Genomic DNA, 24,312 nt, shown 5'->3' with positions numbered 1-24,312 from the left:
GTGAAAATCACCGCTCATGTGAACAGCCCCATAGAAATGAATGGGTCCGGATTCAGTGCGGGTGCAATGCGTTCAACTCACGCATTGCGCCCGCGTGGGAAAATTCGCCCGTGTGAAAGAGGCCTTAGGAGTTGTGTTCTTATGTGGGGTCTTTTAATAACTATATTTTCATCTCGTATCTTATGCGTATGTGAAAATCACTTTTGGAAACTATTTGTGCTCTGGGTTTTTATGCACCCTTTTACCAGACGGTGAATGACTTATGACTCTAAGGTACTATGAGCATCAGTATAACAATGACCATTATTGGTTGTAACCCAGTATTAGGCTCCTCTATGGGCAATCATACTTTATCTCATGTATTGTTGCAGTGGGGACAGATGTGTAACTTGGGCTCCTGGGCCTCAATTCAAAATCTAGAACAGGGTTCCTCACCCACCATATGACATTTATAATACTGGTGTCTTCTTATGCAGTAGAGATGTCTTGATGCCTCCTTATGTCATACTTGCTAACTTTTATAAATGCCCATCTGGGAGGTCTACGAGTGTTCCTGAATTTTTTCAGGGCATAAGCACACCCAATGTTCTTAAACCATGCCCCCTTCTGTGGACTTTGCGCTCATTCTATGGCATGGCACCACCCCATGAATGTGCATTTGGACATTGGACCTGGAAGCTTCCTGGCGCCACACACAGATAAAGCACAAGCCTGCCCAGAAGAATTACTGACCCTAGGCCAGCTTTCAAGCAGGTGCTTGGAGGCTTCTTTAGTACTTGGTAAATTTGCCAACTTTTCCAAGGATATCGGAGATCTCCCTTTTTTCCCCACAGTTGGCAATTACACCTTGTGCATATAACGAGGGAGAGTGAATTTGGACCGTACATCCTCAATACTATGCTTTTGATATAACAACAGTTTTTCAGCATAATAAAAGATGGCTTTTCAGCACAATATTAATAAATATAACCTATGCTATGCACTAAAAGGAGGCATTGGTATACAGTTTGATAAAAGAGCATAGGCCCACTTACCGCGACAAGGTTGCCTCTTCAAGTGGGGACCTACTCTAACTTTAGCGCGGCACTGCGCAGCGACCACCGGCACCTCCACACTGCGCCAATAGACAACAGGACCCAGTGGCCACACAGCACCCTCACTGTGCGGCAAAGCCACCTTGGCCCTGGGCCCCATCGCTCCACCAGCACAGCACAAAAGCAGCAATGGCCACCGCTCAGCACCGCATAATGTGAACAGGTGCAAAAGGCTAACCTGTTCACAAACTCTCAGGAATTCCAACTGAGAGATGGTGGTAATTTATAGACCCTTAGCAGACTCCTGCCGATTAAAAACACCTGGGCCAAATGGGGAGGAGTGCTGATCCAGTATTGGGGAAAAAGAGTTTGTGAACAGGTTAGCGTTTTGCACCTGTTCACATTATGCGGTGCTGAGCGCTGGCCATTGCTGCTTTTGTGCTGTGCTGGTGGAGCGGTGGGACCCAGGGCCAAGGTGGCTTTGCAGTGTGGAGTTGCCGGTGGTCGCTGCGCAGTGCCGAGCTAAAGTTAGAGTAGGTCCCCACTTGAAGAGGCAACCTTGTCGCGGTAAGTGGGCCTATGCTCTTTTATCAAACTGTATACCAATGCCTCCTTTTAGTGCATAGCATAGGTTATATTTATTAATATTGTGCTGAAAAGCCATGTTTTATTATGCTGAAAAACTGTTGTTATATCAAAAGCATAGTATTGAGGATGTGCGGTCCAGATTCACTGTCACTCGTTATAATTACACCTTGTACACCAGGGTCCAGGTGCTACAGCTACCTCTGCACCCACTATGCCACTATAGTGGTCTAGTAGTCTATGAGCATTATCAATAAATGATACAGTGAGGAACAGAAGTATTTGAACACCCTGCGATTTTGCAAGTTCTCCCACTTAGAAATCATGGAGGGGTCTGAAATTCACATTGTACAGGTCCTTCTAAAAAAATTTGCATATTGTGATAAAGTTCATTCTTTTCTGTAATGTACTGATAAACATTAGACTTTCATATATTTTAGATTCATTACACACCAACTGAAGTAGTTCAAGCCTTTTATTGTTTTAATATTGATGATTTTGGCATACAGCTCATGAAAACCCCAAATTCCTATCTAAAAAAATTAGCATATTTCATCCGACCAATAAAAGAAAAGTGTTTTTAATACAAAAAAAGTCAACCTTCAAATAATTATGCTCAGTTATGCACTCAATACTTGGTCGGGAATCCTTTTGCAGAAATGACTGCTTCAATGCGGCGTGGCATGGAGGCAATCAGCCTGTGGCACTGCTCAGGTGTTATGGAGGCCCAGGATGCTTCGATAGCGGCCTTAAGCTCATCCAGAGTGTTGGGTCTTGCGTCTCTCAACTTTCTCTTCCCAATATCCCACAGATTCTCTATGGGGTTCAGGTCAGGAGAGTTGGCAGGCCAATTGAGCACAGTAATACCATGGTCAGTAAACCATTTACCAGTGGTTTTGGCACTGTGAGCAGGTGCCAGGTCGTGCTGAAAAATGAAATCTTCATCTCCATAAAGCTTTTCAGCAGATGGAAGCATGAAGTGCTCCAAAATCTCCTGATAGCTAGCTGCATTGACCCTGCCCTTGATAAAACACAGTGGACCAACACCAGCAGCTGACATGGCACCCCAGACCATCACTGACTGTGGGTACTTGACACTGGACTTCAGGCATTTTGGCATTTCCCGCTCCCCAGTCTTCCTCCAGACTCTGGCACCTTGATTTCCGAATGACATGCAAAATTTGCTTTCATCCGAAAAAAGTACTTTGGACCACTGAGCAACAGTCCAGTGCTGCTTCTCTGTAGCCCATTTCAGGCGCTTCTGCCTCTGTTTCTGGTTCAAAAGTGGCTTGACCTGGGGAATGCGGCACCTGTAGCCCATTTCCTGCACACGCCTGTACACGGTGGCTCTAGATGTTTCTACTCCAGACTCAGTCCACTGCTTCCGCAGGTCCCCCAATCGGTCCTTCTCCACAATCTTCCTCAGGGTCCGGTCACCTCTTCTCGTTGTGCAGCGTTTTCTGCCACACTTTTTCCTTCCCACAGACTTCCCACTGAGGTGCCTTGATACAGCACTCTGGGAACAGCCTATTCGTTCAGAAATTTCTTTCTGTGTCTTACCCTCTTGCTTGAGGGTGTCAATGATGGCCTTCTGGACAGCAGTCAGGTCGGCAGTCTTACCCATGATTGCGGTTTTGAGTAATGAACCAGGCTGGGAGTTTTTAAAAGCCTCAGGAATCTTTTGCAGGTGTTTAGAGTTAATTAGTTGATTCAGATGATTAGGTTAATAGCTCGTTTAGAGAACCTTTTCATGATATGCTAATTTTTTTAGATAGGAATTTTGGGTTTTCATGAGCTGTATGCCAAAATCATCAATATTAAAACAATAAAAGGCTTGAACTACTTCAGTTGTGTGTAATGAATCTAAAATATATGAAAGTCTAATGTTTATCAGTACATTACAGAAAATAATGAACTTTATCACAATATGCTAATTTTTTTAGAAGGACCTGTAGGTGCGTTCCCACTCTGAGAGACAGATTTATTTATTTTTATTCAGGAAATCACATTGTATGATTTTTAAAGAATGTATTTGTCTTGCACTGCTGAACATAAGTATTTGAACACCTGAGAAAATAAGTGTTAATATTTCGTGCAGAAGCCTTTGTTTGCAATTACAGAGGTCAAACGTTTCCTGTAGTTCTTGACCAGGTTTGCACACACTGCAACAGGGATTTTGGCCCACTCCTCCACACAGATCTCCTCTAGATCTGTCAGGTTTTGGGGCTGTCGCTGAGCAACATGGAGTTTTAGCTCCCTCCAAAGATGTTCTATTGGATTTAGGTCTGGAGACTGGCTAGGCCACTCCAGAACCTTGATATGCTTTTTACGGAGCCACTCCTTGGTTATCCTGGCTGTGTGCTTCGGGTCGTTGTCATGTTGAAAGACCCAGCCACGACCCATCTTCAATGCTCTGACTGAGGGAAGGAGGTTGTTGCTCAAAATCTCACAATAAATGGCCCCATTCATCCTCTGCTTAATACAGTACAGTCGTCCTGTCCCCTTCGCAGAAAAGCATCCCCAAAGCATGATGTTACCACCCCCATGCTTCACAGTAGGGATGGTGTTCTTGGGATGCAACTCATCCTTCTTTTTCCTCCAAACACGACGAGTGAAGTTTAGACCAAAAAGTTCTACTTTGGTCTCATCTGACCACATGACTTTCTCCCATGCCTCCTCTAAATCATCCAGATGGTCATTGGCAAACTTCAGACGCGCCTGGACATGTAATGAGTTGAGCAGGGGAACCTTCCGTGCAATGCATGATTTGAAACCACGACGGCGTAGTGTTCTACCGACAGTGACCTTTGAAACTGTGGTCCCAGCTCTCTTCGTGTCATTGACCAGCTCCTCCCTTGGAGTTCTGGGCTGATTCCTCACCTTTCTTATCATTAGTGATAGCCCACAAGGTGAGATCTTGCATGGAGCCCCAGTCCGAGGGAGACTGACAGTCGTCTTTAGCCTCTTCCATTTGCTAATAGTTGCTCCAACAGTTGATCTATTTTCACCAAGCTGCTTGGCAATTGCCCCGTAGCCCTTTCCAGCCTTGTGGAGGTCCACAATTTTGTCTCTGGTGTATCTCTGGTGTATTTTGACAGCTCTTTGGTCTTGCCCATGGTAGTATATGGCGTCTGACTGACTGTGGGGTGGACAGGTGTCTTCAAAAAGCTCAGACAGGTGCTATTAAGTTAGATTAATGAGTGGAGTAGAGGTGGACTTTTTGAAGGCACAGTAACAGGTCTTTGAAAGCCAGAATTCTTGCTGTTTCTCAGGTGTTCAAATACTTATGTTCAGCAGTCAGGGCCGGTGCAACCATATAGGCGAACTAGGCGTTCGCCTAGGGCGCCGGCCTACTGGGGGCGCCCTGGTGGGCTCCCCCTGACTGGGGCTGCTGCGCCCCTAGCGCCGTTACAGGGGGGCCTGGAGGTGGAGGTCCTTCTTAAATATGGCAGAGCAGGCATCTGCTTACCCTGATGGCAGGTGCCTGCTCTGCCAGTAAATTACCGGAGGAGAGGAGGCGAGCGGCAAGGGAGGCTGTTCTAGCAGCTCCCCACTCCTACCTCGTGCGCCCTCTGTGATGCCGCAATATGTCATTCCGGCCCCGGCATGCTAAACGGCGCACTGGAGGACTGAGGAGCTGCACCACACTGGACCCCAGGGAGGTGAGTGTTTAAGTGTTTGACTGAGTGAGTGTCTGCCTGTGTATTTATGTCAGTGAGTGAGTGCATGTATGTCTGTCTTTCTGTCAGTAAATGTATGTGTGTCTGTCATTGAGTGTCTGTGTGTGTATGTTAGTGAGTGAGTGTATGTCAGTGAGTGTGGATGTCTGTCGGTCAGTAAGTGTCTGTGTGTTTGTCAGTGAGTATGTGTATGTTTGTCAGTGAGTATATGTGTGTGTTTGTCTGCCAGTGAGTGTTTGTCAGTGAGTTTCTGTGTGTGTGTGTGTTTCAGTGGGTAGGTGTTTGTCAGTGAGTGTCTGTCAGTGAGTGAGTGTGTGTCTGTCTGTCAGTGAGTGTATGTGTGTCTGTCAGTGAGGTTCTGTGTACGTCATTCAGTGAGTGAGTGCACCGGCCCTGTCAGCAGTGCAAGACAAATAAATTCTTTAAAAATCATACAATGTGATTTCCTGAATAAAAATAAATAAATCTGTATCTCACGGTGGGAATGCACCTACAATTTCAGACCCCTCCATGATTTTTCAGGAAATCGCAGGGAGATTGTGCATCCTCATTCACATGGTCAACAGTAAAAAGTCTGCCTTGTATTGTTTCAAGGGTGACTTCAATATACTATGTATAGTCAGAAACCCAGAGTTCATTAAAACTTTCACTAGATGCTATTCTATGGTTTCTTGGCAATGACTTTATTACATCCAAGACTCTCAACTCAGGTTTGACAACCATTCTTTCTGCCACAGACAAGTTGTTGAGAAATGAAGGTCATTAGGGTCCTGTCTGTGACGACAGTTCTGTACAGTTTACATAGACATCACAAACAGGATCATAATGAAGCCATCTCTCCCAGACCGTGAATGAAAACATGGAGGATTGTGACCCCTCATTCCCCAGCGAGGAGGTACCAAGAGGTTCCTAAGGCATTCTGTGAATATACATCTTTCTTTGTACCATATGATAGATTCTGCATCTCTATTATAGTCTTATAGGAAGACTAACAAAATATAAAAAATTGAAAAAGCCCTAGTATAAATGTTATTAAACAATCAATTGATTAATTTTTCTTTTCTACGACAAAAAAAAAATGGGCCGAAAAATGGGGACTTCTTCCTGGTGTTTGGTAACAAGGCCAGCCGTAGAAAATACACTACAATACCGAAGAGCCAATTTAGGGGATGGCTGTTGGTTGGTCATTCATTGACAAGGATCAATACTAATGTAGAATAATTGGTACATAAGAAAGAATAGCAGAGAACACATTGGCCCAGATTCCCCAGACCCCCACCATGGGACAGGTGCATCTTCATCCCTAACCCATCTGGTGGAACAGAATGGAGGACTAACCATGGTCTGCTGTAAGCACTACACTGCCTAGTGAGATAGGAGGTTCACCCTGTAATTTAGGAAAGGAATCAGGCACCATAGTTGGGTTCCGATCTCCCAGTAATAGTCACATAGGTTGTCTCTATGTTATGCTAGTCCTTGTGCACACAGGTACAATTACATTATATGATACCTTAAACAGCTCAGGAGCTTGTTTCTTCATTTTCTCCATTTTCCATTCATTTTCACAGGGATTGAGAGATGACGGTGGAGCGGTACAGGAACACTTGCAATCTGAACCAGAGCTGACTGTTTCCACGGTATAATAATCCTCCACACGCATATTGCCATTTTTAATACGGGCGCAGGCCTCTTTACTTAGGGGTCTCATGATACATTTGCAACGACAATCCGAGCCTTCTGAAATCATGCGCACGTGGTCTGTATCCCCAAAAACCTACAAAACAAAAACATTATACACATAAATCATCTTTATAAGAACACTTGATAATAAGAGTAGTAGTCATATCAATATATAGTAGGGGAGCATGGTGGCTCAGTGAATGGCTTGGAAGGTCAACTCCAACCAAGCACAACATTATGCAGCTTGGCTGAGCCCACCATGCGTGTTATGGGGAAGGGGGGCTAGGAGAGATAGCTGTCGGCTGAACTAGTGTATCTAATGTGAATGGCCAGATAGATTACAGGAAGACTTGGTCCCAGTGTGCAAGCCAGGGGCTGATGGGACTCTCTAAGCAGTGCTGAAGAACATATTGCTGACAGGGGCGCAGCTTGGGCCCCCCTTCCCTCAGTGCTTTGTGGCCAGGGGCAGGGAAGCACATAGCCTTTGTGCTGCCTGAGGCTAAATTTTTTTTTTTTTACCTAACCCCTTCCCTCCAGCCAGATGTGTAACTTGACCAGCATGCACTTTCTATAATATTGGTGTCTTCTTATGCGGCACAAGGGTCTTTGGGCCTCCTCAGGCTCCTGGGCCTGGTAGCGACTACACCCCCTATAGCTACGCACCTGATTGGCGATATTGAACACCATGGCTGTACTAGAGGCGCTCACTTGTCTACGTTGATGGGATGCATACATGCATGCATAAATCCCAATTTAGGCTACTTTCACACTAGCGTTCGATCGGATCCGTTCTGAACGGATCCGCTCATAATAATGCAGACGGAGGCTCCGTTCAGTACGGATCCGTCTGCATTATTTTAGCATATAACAGCTAAGTGTGAAAATAGCCTCGTACGGATCCGTCCAGACTTTCAATGTAAAGTCAATGGGGGACGGATCCGCCTGAAGATTGAGCCATATTGTGGCATCTTCAAACGGATCCGTCCCCATTGACTTACATTGTAAGTCTGGACGGATCCGCACGCCTCCGCACGGCCAGGCGGACACCCGAACGCTGCAAGCAGCGTTCAGCTGTCCGCCTGTCCGTGCGGAGGCGAGCGGAGCGGAGGCTGAACGCCGCCAGACTGATGCAGTCTGAGCGGATCCGCTCCATTCAGACTGCATCAGGGCTGGACGGCTGCGTTCGGGTCCGCTCGTGAGCCCCTTCAAACGGAGCTCACGAGCGGACCGACGAACGCTAGTGTGAAAGTAGCCTTACCTCCCTTATTTCCACAGTTATATAACCCACAACCAGTCTCTGGGATTACTGGCTATGTTCCCTTAGCCACAATTATACAGAACCCATTCAATGGAAGCATTAGCTCGAAAATTTACAAAACTACTAGAAAGTACAATATAAATTTATAGTAAGAGTGCTCCAAGGTTAACAAGTCATTAAGCTTTGTAAGAAGGAACAAGGGGCCGTCATTGACGGAAGATACGTGTCACTAAGGTTCCTGGCTCAGTGAGGTAAGAACCGGGTTTTTCCCTGAAGTGTCAGTTCTGTAGTGCAGTCTGACACTTCAGCTGTTAAGTATGGCTGTAAAGCCGATCCAGGCCGGTTCTTACTGGGAGCAGCCAAAGAGCAGGGTGGGTGGCTGTTCCCCACGGTTCCAGGCTGGGTTTTGGCTGGGATATAAAAACCCAGCCAGCACGTTCAGCTGGGGTGGATTATCCTCCATGACAAAAAAGCTGTGGAGTTTGTGTCTTGAGAGCCGCATGCTGGGGAAACAGGCCTGCTGTGGGCTGTGGGTGGAAAACTACTGACCACTGTGGACTTTGTGTGGTGTGAACAGGCACCAAAACTGAACACTGTTACTTTTGGTTTATTTTTCCTATTGTGTGAATAAAACACTGAACTTTGCTTTACAGCCTTGTTTTTGCCTCTGTACTGCATCCGCTAACCCTGCCTACCAGAGCGAATCCCCACAGCTTATAGAGAACCCTTTGCCAAAAGCGACTGTGCATGAATTATGTCATTACTGTCATTTGCTCGGAGTTTACTACCAATTAGTATGTAGCATGAAGCCGGCTGGCAGCTGCACTCATGCTGAAGAACAGACACGTAATGAGCGTCTCGGAGGCCGTCTAAGCTGGACAATGGCATTATTTGTATTGTGCCAACTTACTGCACAATTCTCAACTTGTTCATCCTTTATGCAAAATCAAAGTGACCCTCGGGTTGTCAGGATTTTTCCGCTCTGATTGCTTGTGATCTTAGAAAATTTATTTTTTCAGGGGCTCATCATTCATCGAACCCGTATAATAAAAATGAAACGTTATACAATTTTCCAGTATACTTTCTGTTTGAATTTCTCATGGTTTTCAGGATCTCTGCTTCCTGCCATTCAATAGGAACCTTAAAACCTTAAAGGGATTGTCCAAGATTTGTTTTTTAACTTTACCCCCTGTAAAGAGATGTATACTTACCCGATAAATGTGCGCTACTTAAAGGGGTTATCCAACCCCTATAATAACCCCCCCAATGCTGGGGCCCCTCGTATACATTATACTTACCTGCAGCCCGGCACCCACATCACTCCGGATCCCTACATGGCCGCCACTGCATCAAAACATCTGGCGACGAGGGGAGAAGTCAATAGCATGCCGCGACAGGGACAAGCCTCCCTAGCATCGCGGGTGACGCTGGGGAGGCTGGTGACCGTCCCAGCCCGCCCTTGGCTGCTCCCCCTTGTTGCCGGATGTTTTGATCCGCATGATGGGGAGATGCAGCGGCGGTCATGCAGGGACACGGGTGCCAGGGAGCAGGTAAGTATAATACAGGTGAAACTCGAAAAATTAGAATATCGTGCAAAAGTCCATTTATTTCAGTAATGCAACTTAAAAGGAATTACATTAATGTAACTTTAAATTAGAATTTAGTGAAAAGGTTCAATATTCTAGGCTCAAAGTGTCACACTCTATTCAGCTAATTAATCCATACCCCCTGAGCAAAGGGCACCTGAGATTGTGACTTTTGGGTTCCATAAGCTGTAAGCCATAATCATCCAAATTATACCAAATAAAGGCTTGAAATATCTCGCTTTCCGTGTAATGAGTCTATCACATTTGTTAGTTTCAGCTTTTAAGTTGCATTACTGAAATAAATGAACTTAGCACGATATTCTAATTTTTCGAGCTTCACCTGTATGTACAAGGGGCCCAGGAATTGTTGGATAACCCCTTTAACCTCTCCATTTTATTGTATGGGTATTTATCTATCTTTGACATTATTTATCATATATGCTATTTTTTTTTATTATATTTCTAAATTCATTTGTTTGTCTGGGTGCCAGTATTATTCTTATCGAGAATAAGGGTACTTTCAATTTTAAAGGGAACCTGTCACCTCCAAAAAACATCCCAAGCCGCCAGCAGTACCTGAGAGTAGCCAGCAGCGTGTTTGTAGCGATCATTTTCTTCCTGCAGGCAGATGAAGGAAAAGCTGTAAAACCGTTGTTTTATCCCCTGCCGGCGCGCTTCGGCACACATGCTTGAAGTCACGGGGGCAGCGGCCTCCTTGCTTCCAGTCACGGTAACCACGCCCCCTTCCCTGCCCCTTCGCTGTGATTGACAGCGCTTATGCACGACAGTTCGGCTGGCTATACGAGTGTATTACTGTAGTGCAGCGGCGGCATGAAACGCACGGCATCATAGCAACCAATGACGCCGTGCGCTCCTGCTCTCAACAGGAATCCAAGCCGTGTTACTACGGACCGCTCTCGGCCGCGGAACACGGCCGTGTGCATGAGGCCTTACAATGGGAAGAATATGAAAAATACCTATTTCTAGGCCCTGGTAGTACAAATGCCGCAAGCCAGCAGAGGAGTGATGCAGAGGATGAAGGTAGTAGTGGATCTGGCTGCAATAGTTATTCACAGAGGCAATCCTCACACTAATGCTCCCTGGGGATGAGACAGGAGGGCGCACCTTTGCTTCCCTTGGGGCTCCTGTCTGATGGTAGTTGGGGTACCCTTGGTGTTATGAGTTTGGTGTGGGTACAAGGCAGCTGGTGTAGGTGGGTGTTGGAGTCAGTAACCAGGCTAGTTGTAGAACATTGACAAGTTTCTCTTAGCTAAGGTGCAGAATGGGAGTTGTAGTAATGGTATCAAACCCAGTTCCAAACAATTCACTGTGCAAATCTTCCCTGATTGCCTATGTCCATATATAGCTAAGATGGGAGTTGTAGTACACCTTCTCTGTATCTCTCCAAAGTCTTTCTCTCTCTGCAGAATCTAAGGCTGATAATAAGGCTGATGCTAAACTTGTCTGTAATTTCCAGAATTAAGATACGACTGGCCAGGAGCGTGGGACGGTGTGGGACGGTGTTTTAACAATGTGCCTCTCACTGCAGTAAAGTCTTTATAATCCTTAAACAGCGAACACCTTACTGACTGACCATAATGTTCGACCTTGCAGATTCTGGACCTTCTAGTTCTTTCTTTTCTCTCTCTTTCTGGAGTACTGTAGAGGTGGCTTTCTTGATGCACTCCAAGGAGTGAGCACATGTAGCTCCTCTCACTTCCTCAGCTAAAACTACACTACTCTGAACGAGGGGCAGACCTCAGTCCATGTCTTAGCTTCCTACAAGGGCAGAGACAGGATTGTTAACCCTGACGGTTCCATACAGACTATACTGGGTTATACAATACATCAGAACATTTTACAACAAGAAGCAATTTGCAAGTATACCCTATTGTGGGTACTGCATAAAAAGGACCTGACAGCTTTCCAGATATCCATTTTAGTAATGAATTGTATTCTTTATAAATTAACATTTCTAGTGTTTTCTTTTCTTAGAACACTTTAATTCTCCCTGAAATTTGTGAATACATTGAAAAGTGGGTGCTACTAGTTTGGGCGTGTCCCTGCACCTTCTGACACTGTCCGACAGTAGCAGACTGTATAGGGAGGCACCCCTTTTGACAAGGGTAATGGTAATACACAGTTGTCAGTTAATTTATACTTTTGCAGGAGGAATTACAGAGGAACAGCATGGTTATGAGAAAACTGCATTCTGATTTCATGGGGTCAGACAAGTCACGACAGCTGTCTGGTCCCCTTTAAGAGGATACAGCACTTGGCTATGTAATACTACAATTACAGAGCCAGGAGCCGGAAGACGGTCACTATTAGCAGATGTTTACTCCATGAAAACTCTTAGTGGTAATCACTTATTCATAATCTGGCAGGAAGAAAACACTCCGTTGTTAAGCGTCCATTTTCTTAACTTTTGCTCTGTTTAGATCAATTTTTCCCCACATTCTATTTTCCCATTCAGAAAATATGAATCTGCATTATCCCACAAAAAGTATTACTGTGCAATCAACAGGGCATTTCAAATGAAGTATTATAGCAATATACATGCAATAAAAATAGTTTTTTTCTGTGTATTGTATTGTAATGTTATGTTATATTATTTCCAGCCGAGGAGGTATGGTTGACGATGGTTGGCTCCCATCTTGGTGGGAATGAGTTGCTTCTACTTTCCTGCCAGGAGGGGGAGTTCCAGTCCAGACAGCAAGGAGATAGGAAGCACATGCCACAGCTCATAGAAACCATATCCAATTCTCCTGTGAGACCATTACTCAAGTGAGATTACCAGAAAGCAGAAGCCTGTTTTCAAAGAACTTCAGTGTGCAAAGCCAGCAGAGTGATCAGAAAATTCACAGCTTCACAGACCCTGCTGCAGGTGAGGGAAAACAGGTCAGGCACCCATCACCTAGAATAACCACCAGGCCATACTAACTTCAAACGTGAATCACTAATTAGTCATGTATTTCCACAAATGCCTGAAAATGCTATTTAATTGCCACACAAGCAGCCACCATACCTCCTCATCTAGTGAAAGAAACTGCACTTTGTACTTAATTCTTCTGGATGTACCACAAGTTATATTTTGCACTAACTAAAGAGAAACCTTTATACACTTATTTCTGGTCTGATACTTCAAACCACTTGTCCACAGCACTGATCCCCAGGGAGAAACGGCCTGAGGGAGTATACCATAATACAACATCTCATCAGGAACACTACCACTTCCATCCTCTGCACCGGCTCCTCAGGGACTGGATGCACGACCCTGCTGTTTATCTTTCTGGTCCATCTTCTCCTGCATTCTAAGGTGGACTAACATGCTCGGTAGCTTCCTTGCTCCTGTCCCCTCAGGGCTGACATAGTGATCTCATAGTAAAGCAGATGAAATGGGGCAGACATCTTTCATTCACTCATCCCTACTTCTAAATCCATAGAAACCTATAGCTCTCTCTCTCTCTCTCTCTACACAGTGGAGAAGGAAACTGTGGGGGCATGACATAGGTAACTCTGGGGCTATATGTAAGGGACTGTTTTCTATCTAGGGAGGAAGGTATTAACAACAGATAACTGCAGGTTTTGAGCTGCTGCCCATCCACAGAAAGGCCAGCACGTCCTCCTGATATGTGAGTAACCACTAGGGTAACTACTTTAAACAATAAAAACATCATAATCTGTCCACTTAAAGGGATATTTGCCCTTTCAAATCATCTTAATTATCTATCTGTGTATATGTGCTTGGGCCCTAATAGAGTTAGACGGCTTGATTTCATTGGCTTTCCACAGAATTATTTATAATGCAACCTGAAATCATTTATAAAAGGGTTTTCTCAGTACATATAACACAGTAAATATGATAGCCACTATGATGATCTTCTGATTAAAGCAAGTCAGGCTCCATCAGCTGCTCATTTTCGCTGCAGCAGCCACTACAGGTTGGATGTAGTACTACGTGCAGACACTAAGTTGAATGGTTGTCCATGCAATACGTGGATCTTGCAGGTTCACCAGAGTAAGAGCTTCTGCTTGCTAGTTCATGGGGGAGAGGTTCTGAGTAGGAGAACATCTCTAAGACATCCATATGCTCCAATAATGCATATGGAAATGGTTGTCAGGATGAGTCAACCCTTTAACTGAATAGTAGCCAACTATCTAAGAAATGTCATCTCTCTGCTCTTCGTTAACACAAATTTATAACCCCCACTGATCCCCTTTATCTACATAGAAAAGTATCATTTGATATTAAAGAGACTGCCCAGGTTCAGAGCTGAACCCGGTTATATTCCCATTTTCACCCCTCCGGCCCCCCCTGACATGAGCATGGGAGCATTTTATGCTCCAATGCTCTCCCTTGCCTGCGCTGTATCACGCAGGGCAGGGCCTTTTTTGTTCATATTATTATACTGCTAAGCGGAGGCTTCTACCCAGCAGTGTTCCCCATGACATCACCGGCTCTGATGGGAGGGCTCTAGCACTGCCCTAGCCATTTTACAGGCTAGGGCAGCGCTAAAGCCTGCCCATTAGTGCCGGTGGCGTCCCTGGACTCACTGCTGGGCGGAGGCCTCCCATGGAGAGCACGATACGTCACCGGAGCTCCAAAAAAATGCCATTCAGCGCAGGGCAAAGGAGAGCATCAGAACATGAAATGCTCCCATGCTCATGTCAAGGGGGCCAGAGAGGTGAAGATGGGAATATGTCCGGGTTCAGCTCTGAACCCAGACAACTCCTTTAAGAAAAAAGCGATTAAAAAAAATGCAGGGACCTGGAAAGGCATATTTGCAGCTTCTGGACCCTGAGCATGCACAATCCACCCATAAATATAAATGCCTTTATGTAAAGTCCTGTCTAAAGCCCACAGTCCGAGAATATATAAGTGAGGGACATGAACATGTGGAGTCACTGTGGGTAGAGATACATGGAGGCAAAGACAATAATAAATTACTAATAGGAGTTTATTATAAACCACCTAATATACCAGAGTCCACAGAAAATATACTACTAAACGAGATAGATGAGGCGGCAAATCATAATGAGGTGGTTATTATGGGGGACTTCAACTACCCAGATATAGACTGGGAAACTGAAACCTACATATCTCATAAAGGAAACAGGTTCTTGGCAATAACCAAAGACAATAACCTCTCCCAACTGGTTCAGGACCCGACTAGAGGGACGGCCATACTGGACTTAGCACTAACCAATAGACCTGACAGAACAACAGATGTGCAGGTTGGGGGACACCTGGGAAATAGTGACCATAAAGTAATAACCTTCCAATTGTCATTCAAACGAGTCTTTGTACAGGGAGGAACAAAAATACCAAGCTTCAAAAAAGCTAAATTTAGCCAACTAAAGCTACTTTCACACTGGCAATTCTGGGTCCGCGTGTGAGATCCGTTTCAGGGCTCTCACCAGCGGCCCAAAACGGATCAGTTCAGCCCCAATGCATTCTGAATGGATAAGGATCCGTTCAGAATGCATCAATTTGGCTGCATTTGGTCTCCGTTGCGTTGTTTATACGGTCACTAAAACGCAGCTTGCAGCGTTTTGGTGACCATATGACTATGCAGAGCCAAACGGATCTGTCTGGACTTACAATGTAAGTCAATGGGGACGGATCCGTTTTTCACTGACACAATATGGTGCAATTGAAAACGGATCTGTCCCCCATTGACTTTCAATGTACTGTAAGTCAAGACGGATCCGTTTTGACTTAGACTTTTTTTGGAATAAATAATGCAAACGGATCCGTTATTATTGGATACAAGCGTTTGCATTATTGGTGCGGATCCGTCTGTGCAGATAAAAGATGGATCCGCACAAAACTCAAGTGTGAAAGTAGCCTAAGAGAGGCCATAGGCGTAACTAACTGGGACTGGGACAAAGATACCGCCACAAAATGGGATATTTTTAAAAGCATCCTAAAGTCTAATTTTGAGAGGTACAGGTCCTTCTAAAAAAATTAGCATATTGTGATAAAGTTCATTATTTTCTGTAATGTACTGATAAACATTAGACTTTCATATATTTTAGATTCATTACACACCAACTGAAGTAGTTCAAGCCTTTTATTGTTTTAATATTGATGATTTTGGCATACAGCTCATGAAAACCCCAAATTCCTATCTAAAAAAATTAGCATATCATGAAAAGGTTATCTAAACGAGCTATTAACCTAATCATCTGAATCAACTAATTAACTCTAAACACCTGCAAAAGATTCCTGAGGCTTTTAAAAACTCCCAGCCTGGTTCATTACTCAAAACCGCAATCATGGGTAAGACTGCCGACCTGACTGCTGTCCAGAAGGCCATCATTGACACCCTCAAGCAAGAGGGTAAGACACAGAAAGAAATTTCTGAACGAATAGGCTGTTCCCAGAGTGCTGTATCAAGGCACCTCAGTGGGAAGTCTGTGGGAAGGAAAAAGTGTGGCAGAAAACACTGCACAACGAGAAGAGGTGACCGGACCCTGAGGAAGATTGTGGAGAAGGACCAATTCCAGATCTTGGGGGACTTGCGGAAGCAGTGGACTGAGTCTGGAGTAAAAACATCCAGAGACACCGTGTACAGGCGTGTGCAGGAAATGGGCTACAGGTGCCGCATTCCCCAGGTCAAGCCACTTTTGAACCAGAAACAGCGGCAGAAGCGCCTGACCTGGGCTACAGTGAAGCAGCACTGGACTGTTGCATGTCATTCGGAAATCAAGGTGCCAGAGTCTGGAGGAAGACTGGGGAGAGGGAAATGCCAAAATGCCTGAAGTCCAGTGTCAAGTACCCACAGTCAGTGATGGTCTGGGGTGCCATGTCAGCTGCTGGTGTTGGTCCACTGTGTTTTATCAAGGGCAGGGTCAATGCAGCTAGCTATCAGGAGATTTTGGAGCACTTCATGCTTCCATCTGCTGAAAAGCTTTATGGAGATGAAGATTTAATTTTTCAGCACGACCTGGCACCTGCTCACAGTGCCAAAACCACTGGTAAATGGTTTACTGACCATGGTATTACTGTGCTCAATTGGCCTGCCAACTCTCCTGACCTGAACCCCATAGAGAATCTGTGGGATATTGGGAAGAGAAAGTTGAGAGACGCAAGACCCAACACTCTGGATGAGCTTAAGGCCGCTATCGAAGCATCCTGGGCCTCCATAACACCTCAGCAGTGCCACAGGCTGATTGCCTCCATGCCACGCCGCATTGAAGCAGTCATTTCTGCAAAAGGATTCCCGACCAAGTATTGAGTGCAGAACTGAACATAATTATTTGAAGGTTGACTTTTTTTGTATTAAAAACACTTTTCTTTTATTGGTCGGATGAAATATGTTAATTTTTTTAGATAGGAAATTTGGGTTTTCATGAGCTGTATGCCAAAATCATCAATATTAAAACAATAAAAGGCTTGAACTACTTCAGTTGGTGTGTAATGAATCTAAAATATATGAAAGTCTAATGTTTATCAGTACATTACAGAAAATAATGAACTTTATCACAATATGCAAATTTTTTTAGAAGGACCTGTACATACCTTATAGGAATAAAGGATTAAGGAACAAGAAGATACCAATGTGGATAAATAGAACTGTAAAGAAAGCAATAAATGACAAAAAGAAAGCATTTAAATCACTAAAACAGGAGGGTAGAGAGGAAGCACTGAAAAACTATAAGGAAAATAATTGAATATGTAAAAAACAAATAAAAGCCGCCAAACTAGAGACCGAGAGATTAATCGCCAAAGAGAGCAAAACTAACCCTAAAATGTTCTTCAATTAAATAAATGGTAAAAAGTATAAATCTGAAGGTGTCGGCCCTCTACAGAGCAATGAGGGGGAAGGTTGCAGAGAACGACGAGGAGAAAGCAAAGCTATTAAATATTTTTTTATCCACTGTATTCACTGAGGAAAATAAACTGTCAGATGAAATGCAGAATATAAAAGTAAATTCCCCATTAAAATTGCCCTGTCTGACCCAGGAAGAAGTACAACGGTCTTAAAAAGATTAAAATAGACAAATCGCCAGGACCAGATGGCATACACCCCCATATCCTAAGAGAATTAAGTAATGTCATAGCCAGACCCTTATTTCTGATATTTACAGACTCTATACTGACAGGGAGTGTTCCACAGAATTGGCGCATAGCAAATGTGGTGCCAATATTCAAAAAGGGTCCAAAAACAGACCACAGAAATTATAGGCCGGTAAGTTTAACATCTGTTGTGGGTAAACTGTTTGTGTTTTTTAAGAGATGCTATCTTGGAGGATCTCAATGAAAACAAGCAAATAACATCCTATCAGCATGGCTTCATGAGGGATCGATCATGTCGAACTAATTTAATCAGTTTCTATGAGGAGGTAAGTTCTAGACTTGACAGCGGCGAATCAATGGATGTCGTATATCTGGACTTCTCCAAAGCATTTGACACTGTACCACATAAAAGGTTAGTATATAAAATGAGAATGCTCGGACTGGGAGAAAACGTCTGTAAGTGGGTAAGTAACTGGCTAAATTATAGAAAACAGAGGGTGGTTATTAATGGTAAATACTCAGATTGGGTCACTGTCACTAGTGGAGTACCTCAGGGGTCAGTATTGGGCCCTATTCTCTTCAATATATTTATTAGTGATCTTGTAGAAGGCTTGCATAGTTAAGTATCAATTTTCGCAGATGACACTAAACTGTGTAAAGTAATTAACAATGAAGAGGACAGTATACTACTACAGAGGGATCTGGATAGATTGGCGGCTTGGTCAGAGAAGTGGCAGATGAGGTTTAACACTGACAAATGTAAGGTTATGCACATGGGAAGGAATAATGCAAGTCACCCGTACATACTAAATGGTAAAACACTCGGTAACACTGACATGGAAAAGGACCTAGAAATTTTAATAAACAGCAAACAAAGCTGTAAAAACCAGTGTCAGGCAGCTGCTGCCAAGGCCAATAAGATAATAGGTTGCATCAAAAGGGGCATAGATGCCCGTGATGAGAACATAGTCCTACCACTTTACAAATCACTAGTCAGACCACACATGGAGTACTGTGTACAGTTCTGGGCTCCTGTGAACAAGCCAGACATAGCAGAGCTGGAGAGAGTTCAGAGGAGGGCAACTAAAGTAATAACTGGAATGGGGGACTACAGTACCCTGAAAAATTATCAACATTAGGGTTATTCACTTTAGGAAAAGATGCAAGGGGAGATCTAATAACTATGTATAAATATATCAGGGGTCAGTACAGAGATCTCTCCCATCATCTATTTATCCCCAGGACTGTGACTGTGACGAGGGGACATCCTCTGCATCTGGAGGAAAGAAGGTTTGTACACAAACATAGAAGAGGATTCTTTACGGTAAGAGCAGTGAGACTATGGAACTCTCTGCCTGAGGAGGTGGTGATGGTGAGTACAATAAAGGAGTTCAAGAGGGGCCTGGATGTATTTCCGGAGTGTAATAATATTACAGGCTATAGCTACTAGAGAGGGGTCGTTGATCCAGGGAGTTATTCTGATGCCTGATTGGAGTCGGGAAGGAATTTTTTATTCCCCTAAAGTAGGGAAACTTGGCTTCTACCTCACAGTTTTTTTTTTTGCCTTCCTCTGGATCAACTTGCAGGATAACAGGCCGAACTGGATGGACAAAGGTCTTTTTTCGGCCTTATATACTATGTTACTATGTTACTAAATATGCAGCTTTAAAGAGTCTGGTTGATTTTTTTAAGAGGCTGATAGGGGTTTTCACATCTCAACATTTATGGCATATTGCTAGGATATGTCACAAAAGTCATATAGATGCGGGTCTCACCTCTGGGACCTGCTGCTATCTCCAGAAGAGAGCACACTGAGCATGCGTGGCCTCCCTGCACTCACCGCTAATGGAGTTCCTAAGATAGCCAAGCGCTGGCTCAGCTATTTCCCGACAGAGGTGGTTGAGCTTGAACGGCTTGCTTTCCATTCACTTTTATGGTACTTACGAAAATAGCTGAGCACACTTTTGCTTGCACAGTGTTCTCTCCTTCACTTCGCGGGCCTGGTCTGGAGCTAGGAGCGGGTTCCAGAGATGGGACCCACACCTGTCATCAATGGGAACACCCCTTTAAAGGGTCTAATTACAAAAAGGTATGTTAGTCCTGTTTTCTGTTGCCCCTATCAAGCACTGTCAGCAGTTTTGCAAGGTCAAAACTGCTGACAGACTCCCTTTAATTTGTTCAAAATGGCACTGTTGACTCTTACCTTAACCCCTTCAACCACCATGACGTACCGGTACGTCACGGTGGTGCAGAGAATGTATGGAGCGGACCTCTGCAGTGAGCCCGCTTCATATGCGCGCAGGTGCTGGCTGTATCATGCATTGGGCACCCAGCCGCAATAATGGGGAGCGGCGATTGTGCCGCCCCCACCCTTTAACCCCTCATGTGCCATGATCAACGCTGGTCACGGCACCTGTGTGAAAGCAGAGGAATGCGGTTCCCTCTACCTTCTGATCGGAGCCCCAGCAGTGAAATCGCGGCCTGTCATGACAATATTCATGCTGAGCTATGCACGAGATCTCTATTAGGGTGAATATGAGAAGGGATCAAAAGATCCAAAGTACTAGCCCCCTAAGGGGTCTAATGTTTTTATCACCTCCCCCCCCCCCCCCCCCCAAAAAAAAAAAATTGAATAATGTGATAAAAAAGTCATATGTACCACAAAAATGGTACAAATAATAACTAAAGTCCGTTACACAAAAAACGGAAATATAAAAAAAAAGTAATGGCTATTGGGACGTAGGGAGGAAAGACCGAGAATCAAAACCAAAAATGGGCCCAGAAATCCTATTTATGCATGTGGGGTATAGCACATTCACATGACTCCTGTACTATGTACAATACTGGCGTCTTCTTATATGGCAGATGGGACTTTGGGCCTTCTCAGGCTCCTGGGACGAGACGTGACTCCTACCTCTCCACCCCTGATGCCACCGGAGATGACTTCTCATTACTGGATATTTGACATAACTTTTAGGCTATGGCAGTTACTAGTAATGCCATCATATACTTTTCCTAGCGGCAGCTGTCCTACCCACAGGACGCCTCGGCAGAACCGCTCTTGGGATTCCTATATCATGGAAGGCATTGCAACTGCAGGTTTTGACAAGTCCAGCGAAAGGACAAATATTAGCTTTTAATAGGGTGGCTTTCCTGTGAAATCTGTGGTATGCATTGTGCTGCAATGTGTAATCAAGGTCACATAATACAACGCGCTCCGAAACCAAGAGACCGTGTGGGCTCTCTATGAAAAACTTTTATCTCCACGTCATTGGAATCCAGCAACACGGCAAATAAAAAATGAGAGCAATCATTTCATTGAGCCATCATAGTCATTATAAAAATATTTCATATTCCCCAGGGTGAGGAGTAGGAGGTAGCAGTCTCAGGCTCCAGGATAAAGCGCAATGCGACGTATTATCTTTCACTATTATTGACTCTACCGCCATCAAATGCGAAATCCAGTATTGTTATAGCGTTATACGAAACAATGCTGCTAACTGGAAACTGTCAACAAGCAGGGTATATGTGGCAATGCTGACCAATCTAATGATGGATTCATTTTTAGTCAACTGATGATCTGTGTTAATACCCATAAATGTCTCAAAATGTTCTACCTGAACCATTATACTAATTATATTTAAAAAAAATGGCATGCTCTCCAGGGTGTGCTAAGGAGGTGAAGAGAGGGAGCAGTGTCAGGCTCTAGAATTAAGGGATTCTATATAACTAATAGCTGAAGCACCATCTTTGACTATCATAGAGTCTACAGCAATCTAATTAATAAAAAAAAAATTATTTTATTTATTTTTTTGCCTTTCTCTGGATCAACTTGCAGGATGACAGGCCAAACTGGATGGACAAATGTCTTTTCTTGGCCTTATGTACTATGTTACTATTGTTATAGTAGCATAGAAGGCAATTCTGCTAACTGGAAAACATCAATGGTAACATCTAATTATAGATTTATGGACTTATCTTAGTGCCAGTAATAGTGAAGCAATAACAATGTATGGTGTAACATGGTATTAATTGGCTCATTTTTGTTTGCCTTCTGGACAATTGGCCACCAACCCGAAGCTTGCTAGCCTTATGTACCTTGCTGAGCCAATGCTGACAGCTTCCTTGTTGAAAAGTAAGGGGGAAGGTACACATTTAGCAGCTCATAGGCCTGTCGTCTCTCCATTCCATAGTAGGATATGATAAGGGATACGGATTGAGCCCTGACGCATTTAGTGTAAAACAGGAGGCAATAGTCTGCAAACGCACCGGAAGTGAAAGCTGCAGAGGAAAAACTGGTGAAAATGCTTAAAGGGAACCTGTCATCAACTATATACTGCCCATACTAACGGCAGAATAAAGTAGAGACAGGTGAGTTGATTTTGGCGATCTGTCTTTTAAAAGTTAAAAGTAAGTGGTTGCTGAGAACCAACATCACAATCATTGTAGACTGGGCCTGGAGAAGAGTCCTGGCCACCAGAGAAGAGTCCTGGTTATTCATGACTTCCTGCTCTCCTGCCCACCTGCTGATGACTGACCGTCTTCTACCTAGTTTCCTCCCCATCTCCCTAGGAGAGAACTGCCAATCATCAGCAGAGGGGTGAGAGAGCAGGAGATTATGAATAACCAGGACTCTTCTCAGGTAGATTTGACTCTTTTCGAGGCCTGGGCTGGTTTCGAGGCCTGGGTTCTTAGCAACCTCTTACTTTTAGCTGATGAGTTACACATCGCTGACATCAGCATTTCTGTCACTAGTTTATGCTGCCCTTAGTGAGGTCAGCATAACGTTGATGACAGGTTCCCTTTAACAAAGACCAACTGAAAAGAATTATTTTTAGTCTAAAATTAGTAAAATGTGATGATTAAAAATAATGTCCCCAAAGGTGACAACAGCCTTTAATACTGAATTTACCCTCAGCTGAATGGGAATTCTCCTTTCCTATCCAGTCGGCAGACGCATCATTGAAGATTTGGATTTCAACTTGTCCTTCTGAGAAGTGGAATAATCCCAGGCAGGTGTAGAATGTCCGCCATGCGGTCAGCACGCAGCACAGATTCTCCTACACATGTTGAGTCTTCTATAAAGGGGGTGTTGTTGTTAGATTCCTCAGACACTTCACACGAACTTGTGAGATAAGATTATTTACCTCGCTGCAACGTGTACAACTGCCTGGTAACTGTACTCATTCCTAGAAGAGGGATTCTTCCAGTTCTAACATACTTTTTGTTATTTATTTATTTATGTATCTAACATAAAGCCTACTGTTCTTACAAACCAATATGTCTCCATGGTTACAGACTACAAAGAAAACTTGTGTAGTCTGATCCTGCAGGAATACTCCATGCGATGTAAACTTTATGAAAACCTAAACTATGCATGTTTTTTTTTTAAAGTTGGAAATACAAGAGAATGCCTGGAGGATCAGACTACACAGGGTTTGTTTGCAGGCTGTTACCATGCAGACATATAGGTTTACATAGGAGCTGTCTACTCACAACAGTAGAAGATTTATAATCAATTTTCTTAGCAAAGTTTCACCTTTGGGAGGTAATATAAATAATACACAGGCTATCTTCTCAGACCATGTTCTGGAAGTTCAATATTATTCAATCAGTCTGTGCAGATAGCATATTAAAGGGGTTGTCCCACCATAAAAACATGTTCCCTGTTCAGAGGATAGAAGATAAGTTTCTGATTTGTGGGCTCAGATCTTATGGTGGGATAACCCCTTTAAAGGAATGGATGAAAAGGTGGATTCATCTACAGGCAGAAGGTTATAGAGCAGGAGGAGCTGAGCAGATTGATATATGGTTTTATGGGGAAAGATTTGGTAAAACGTTATTTATATCCCTGTTCGTTCTGGGCTTTGGAGTCCAGGAGGTGGTCCTATCAGTGATTGACAGCTATCTCTGTATACACAGTCATAGAGGGAAGGCTGTCAATCACTGATAGGACCGCCTCCTGGACTTCAAAGTCCAGAATAAGCAGGGATTTATATGTATAAATTACAAGTTATACTGAGCCTTTTCCTACAAAACTATAGATTAATCTGCTCAGCTCCTCCTGCTCTATAACATGCTGCCTTCAGCTCAGATATTAGGTTAAATGTGACAGGTTCCCTTTAAATGTACTGTATATATAGCATATGCATAGAGGCATATAATACAGGTGCTGCCACTATAAGACGCTGTATTATGGAGATAGGGGCACATTTATTACGAGCAGAGATTTAGACACTGGTCTTAATAAAGCCCCATAGCTGGCAGTGGATCCGCCGAAGTTATGAAGAGGCACAGGCCTCTCCATAACTTCGGCGCATCCAGCGCCAGTTCTAAATGTAAGACCGCTTGCAAACTGTCTTACATTTAGACCATTTTCTACACCTAAACTTGGTGTAGAAAATGGTAAATCAGACGGGCCTGCCGGCCCCTCTGCTTCCCCGACCACCCCACACCCACAAAT

General features: G+C 44.0%; 1 protein-coding gene across 1 annotated transcript in view; it reads right to left on the bottom strand.

The window, feature by feature from the left end:
- OLFML2A (olfactomedin like 2A) overlaps positions 1 to 24,312 on the bottom strand; it is a 99,366-nt gene that overhangs the window by 42,085 nt on the left and 32,969 nt on the right. Inside the window, exon 2 of the mRNA XM_044305365.1 lies at positions 6,810 to 7,073. Coding sequence (XP_044161300.1) covers positions 6,810 to 7,073 — 264 coding nt within the window. The remainder of the gene's footprint in view (positions 1 to 6,809; positions 7,074 to 24,312) is intronic.

This window comes from Bufo gargarizans, chromosome 9 (assembly GCF_014858855.1).
Source record: "Bufo gargarizans isolate SCDJY-AF-19 chromosome 9, ASM1485885v1, whole genome shotgun sequence".
Lineage (NCBI taxonomy): Eukaryota > Metazoa > Chordata > Amphibia > Anura > Bufonidae > Bufo > Bufo gargarizans.
Note: the sequence above shows the minus strand (reverse complement) of the source record. Positions and strands in the feature narration are given on the sequence as shown.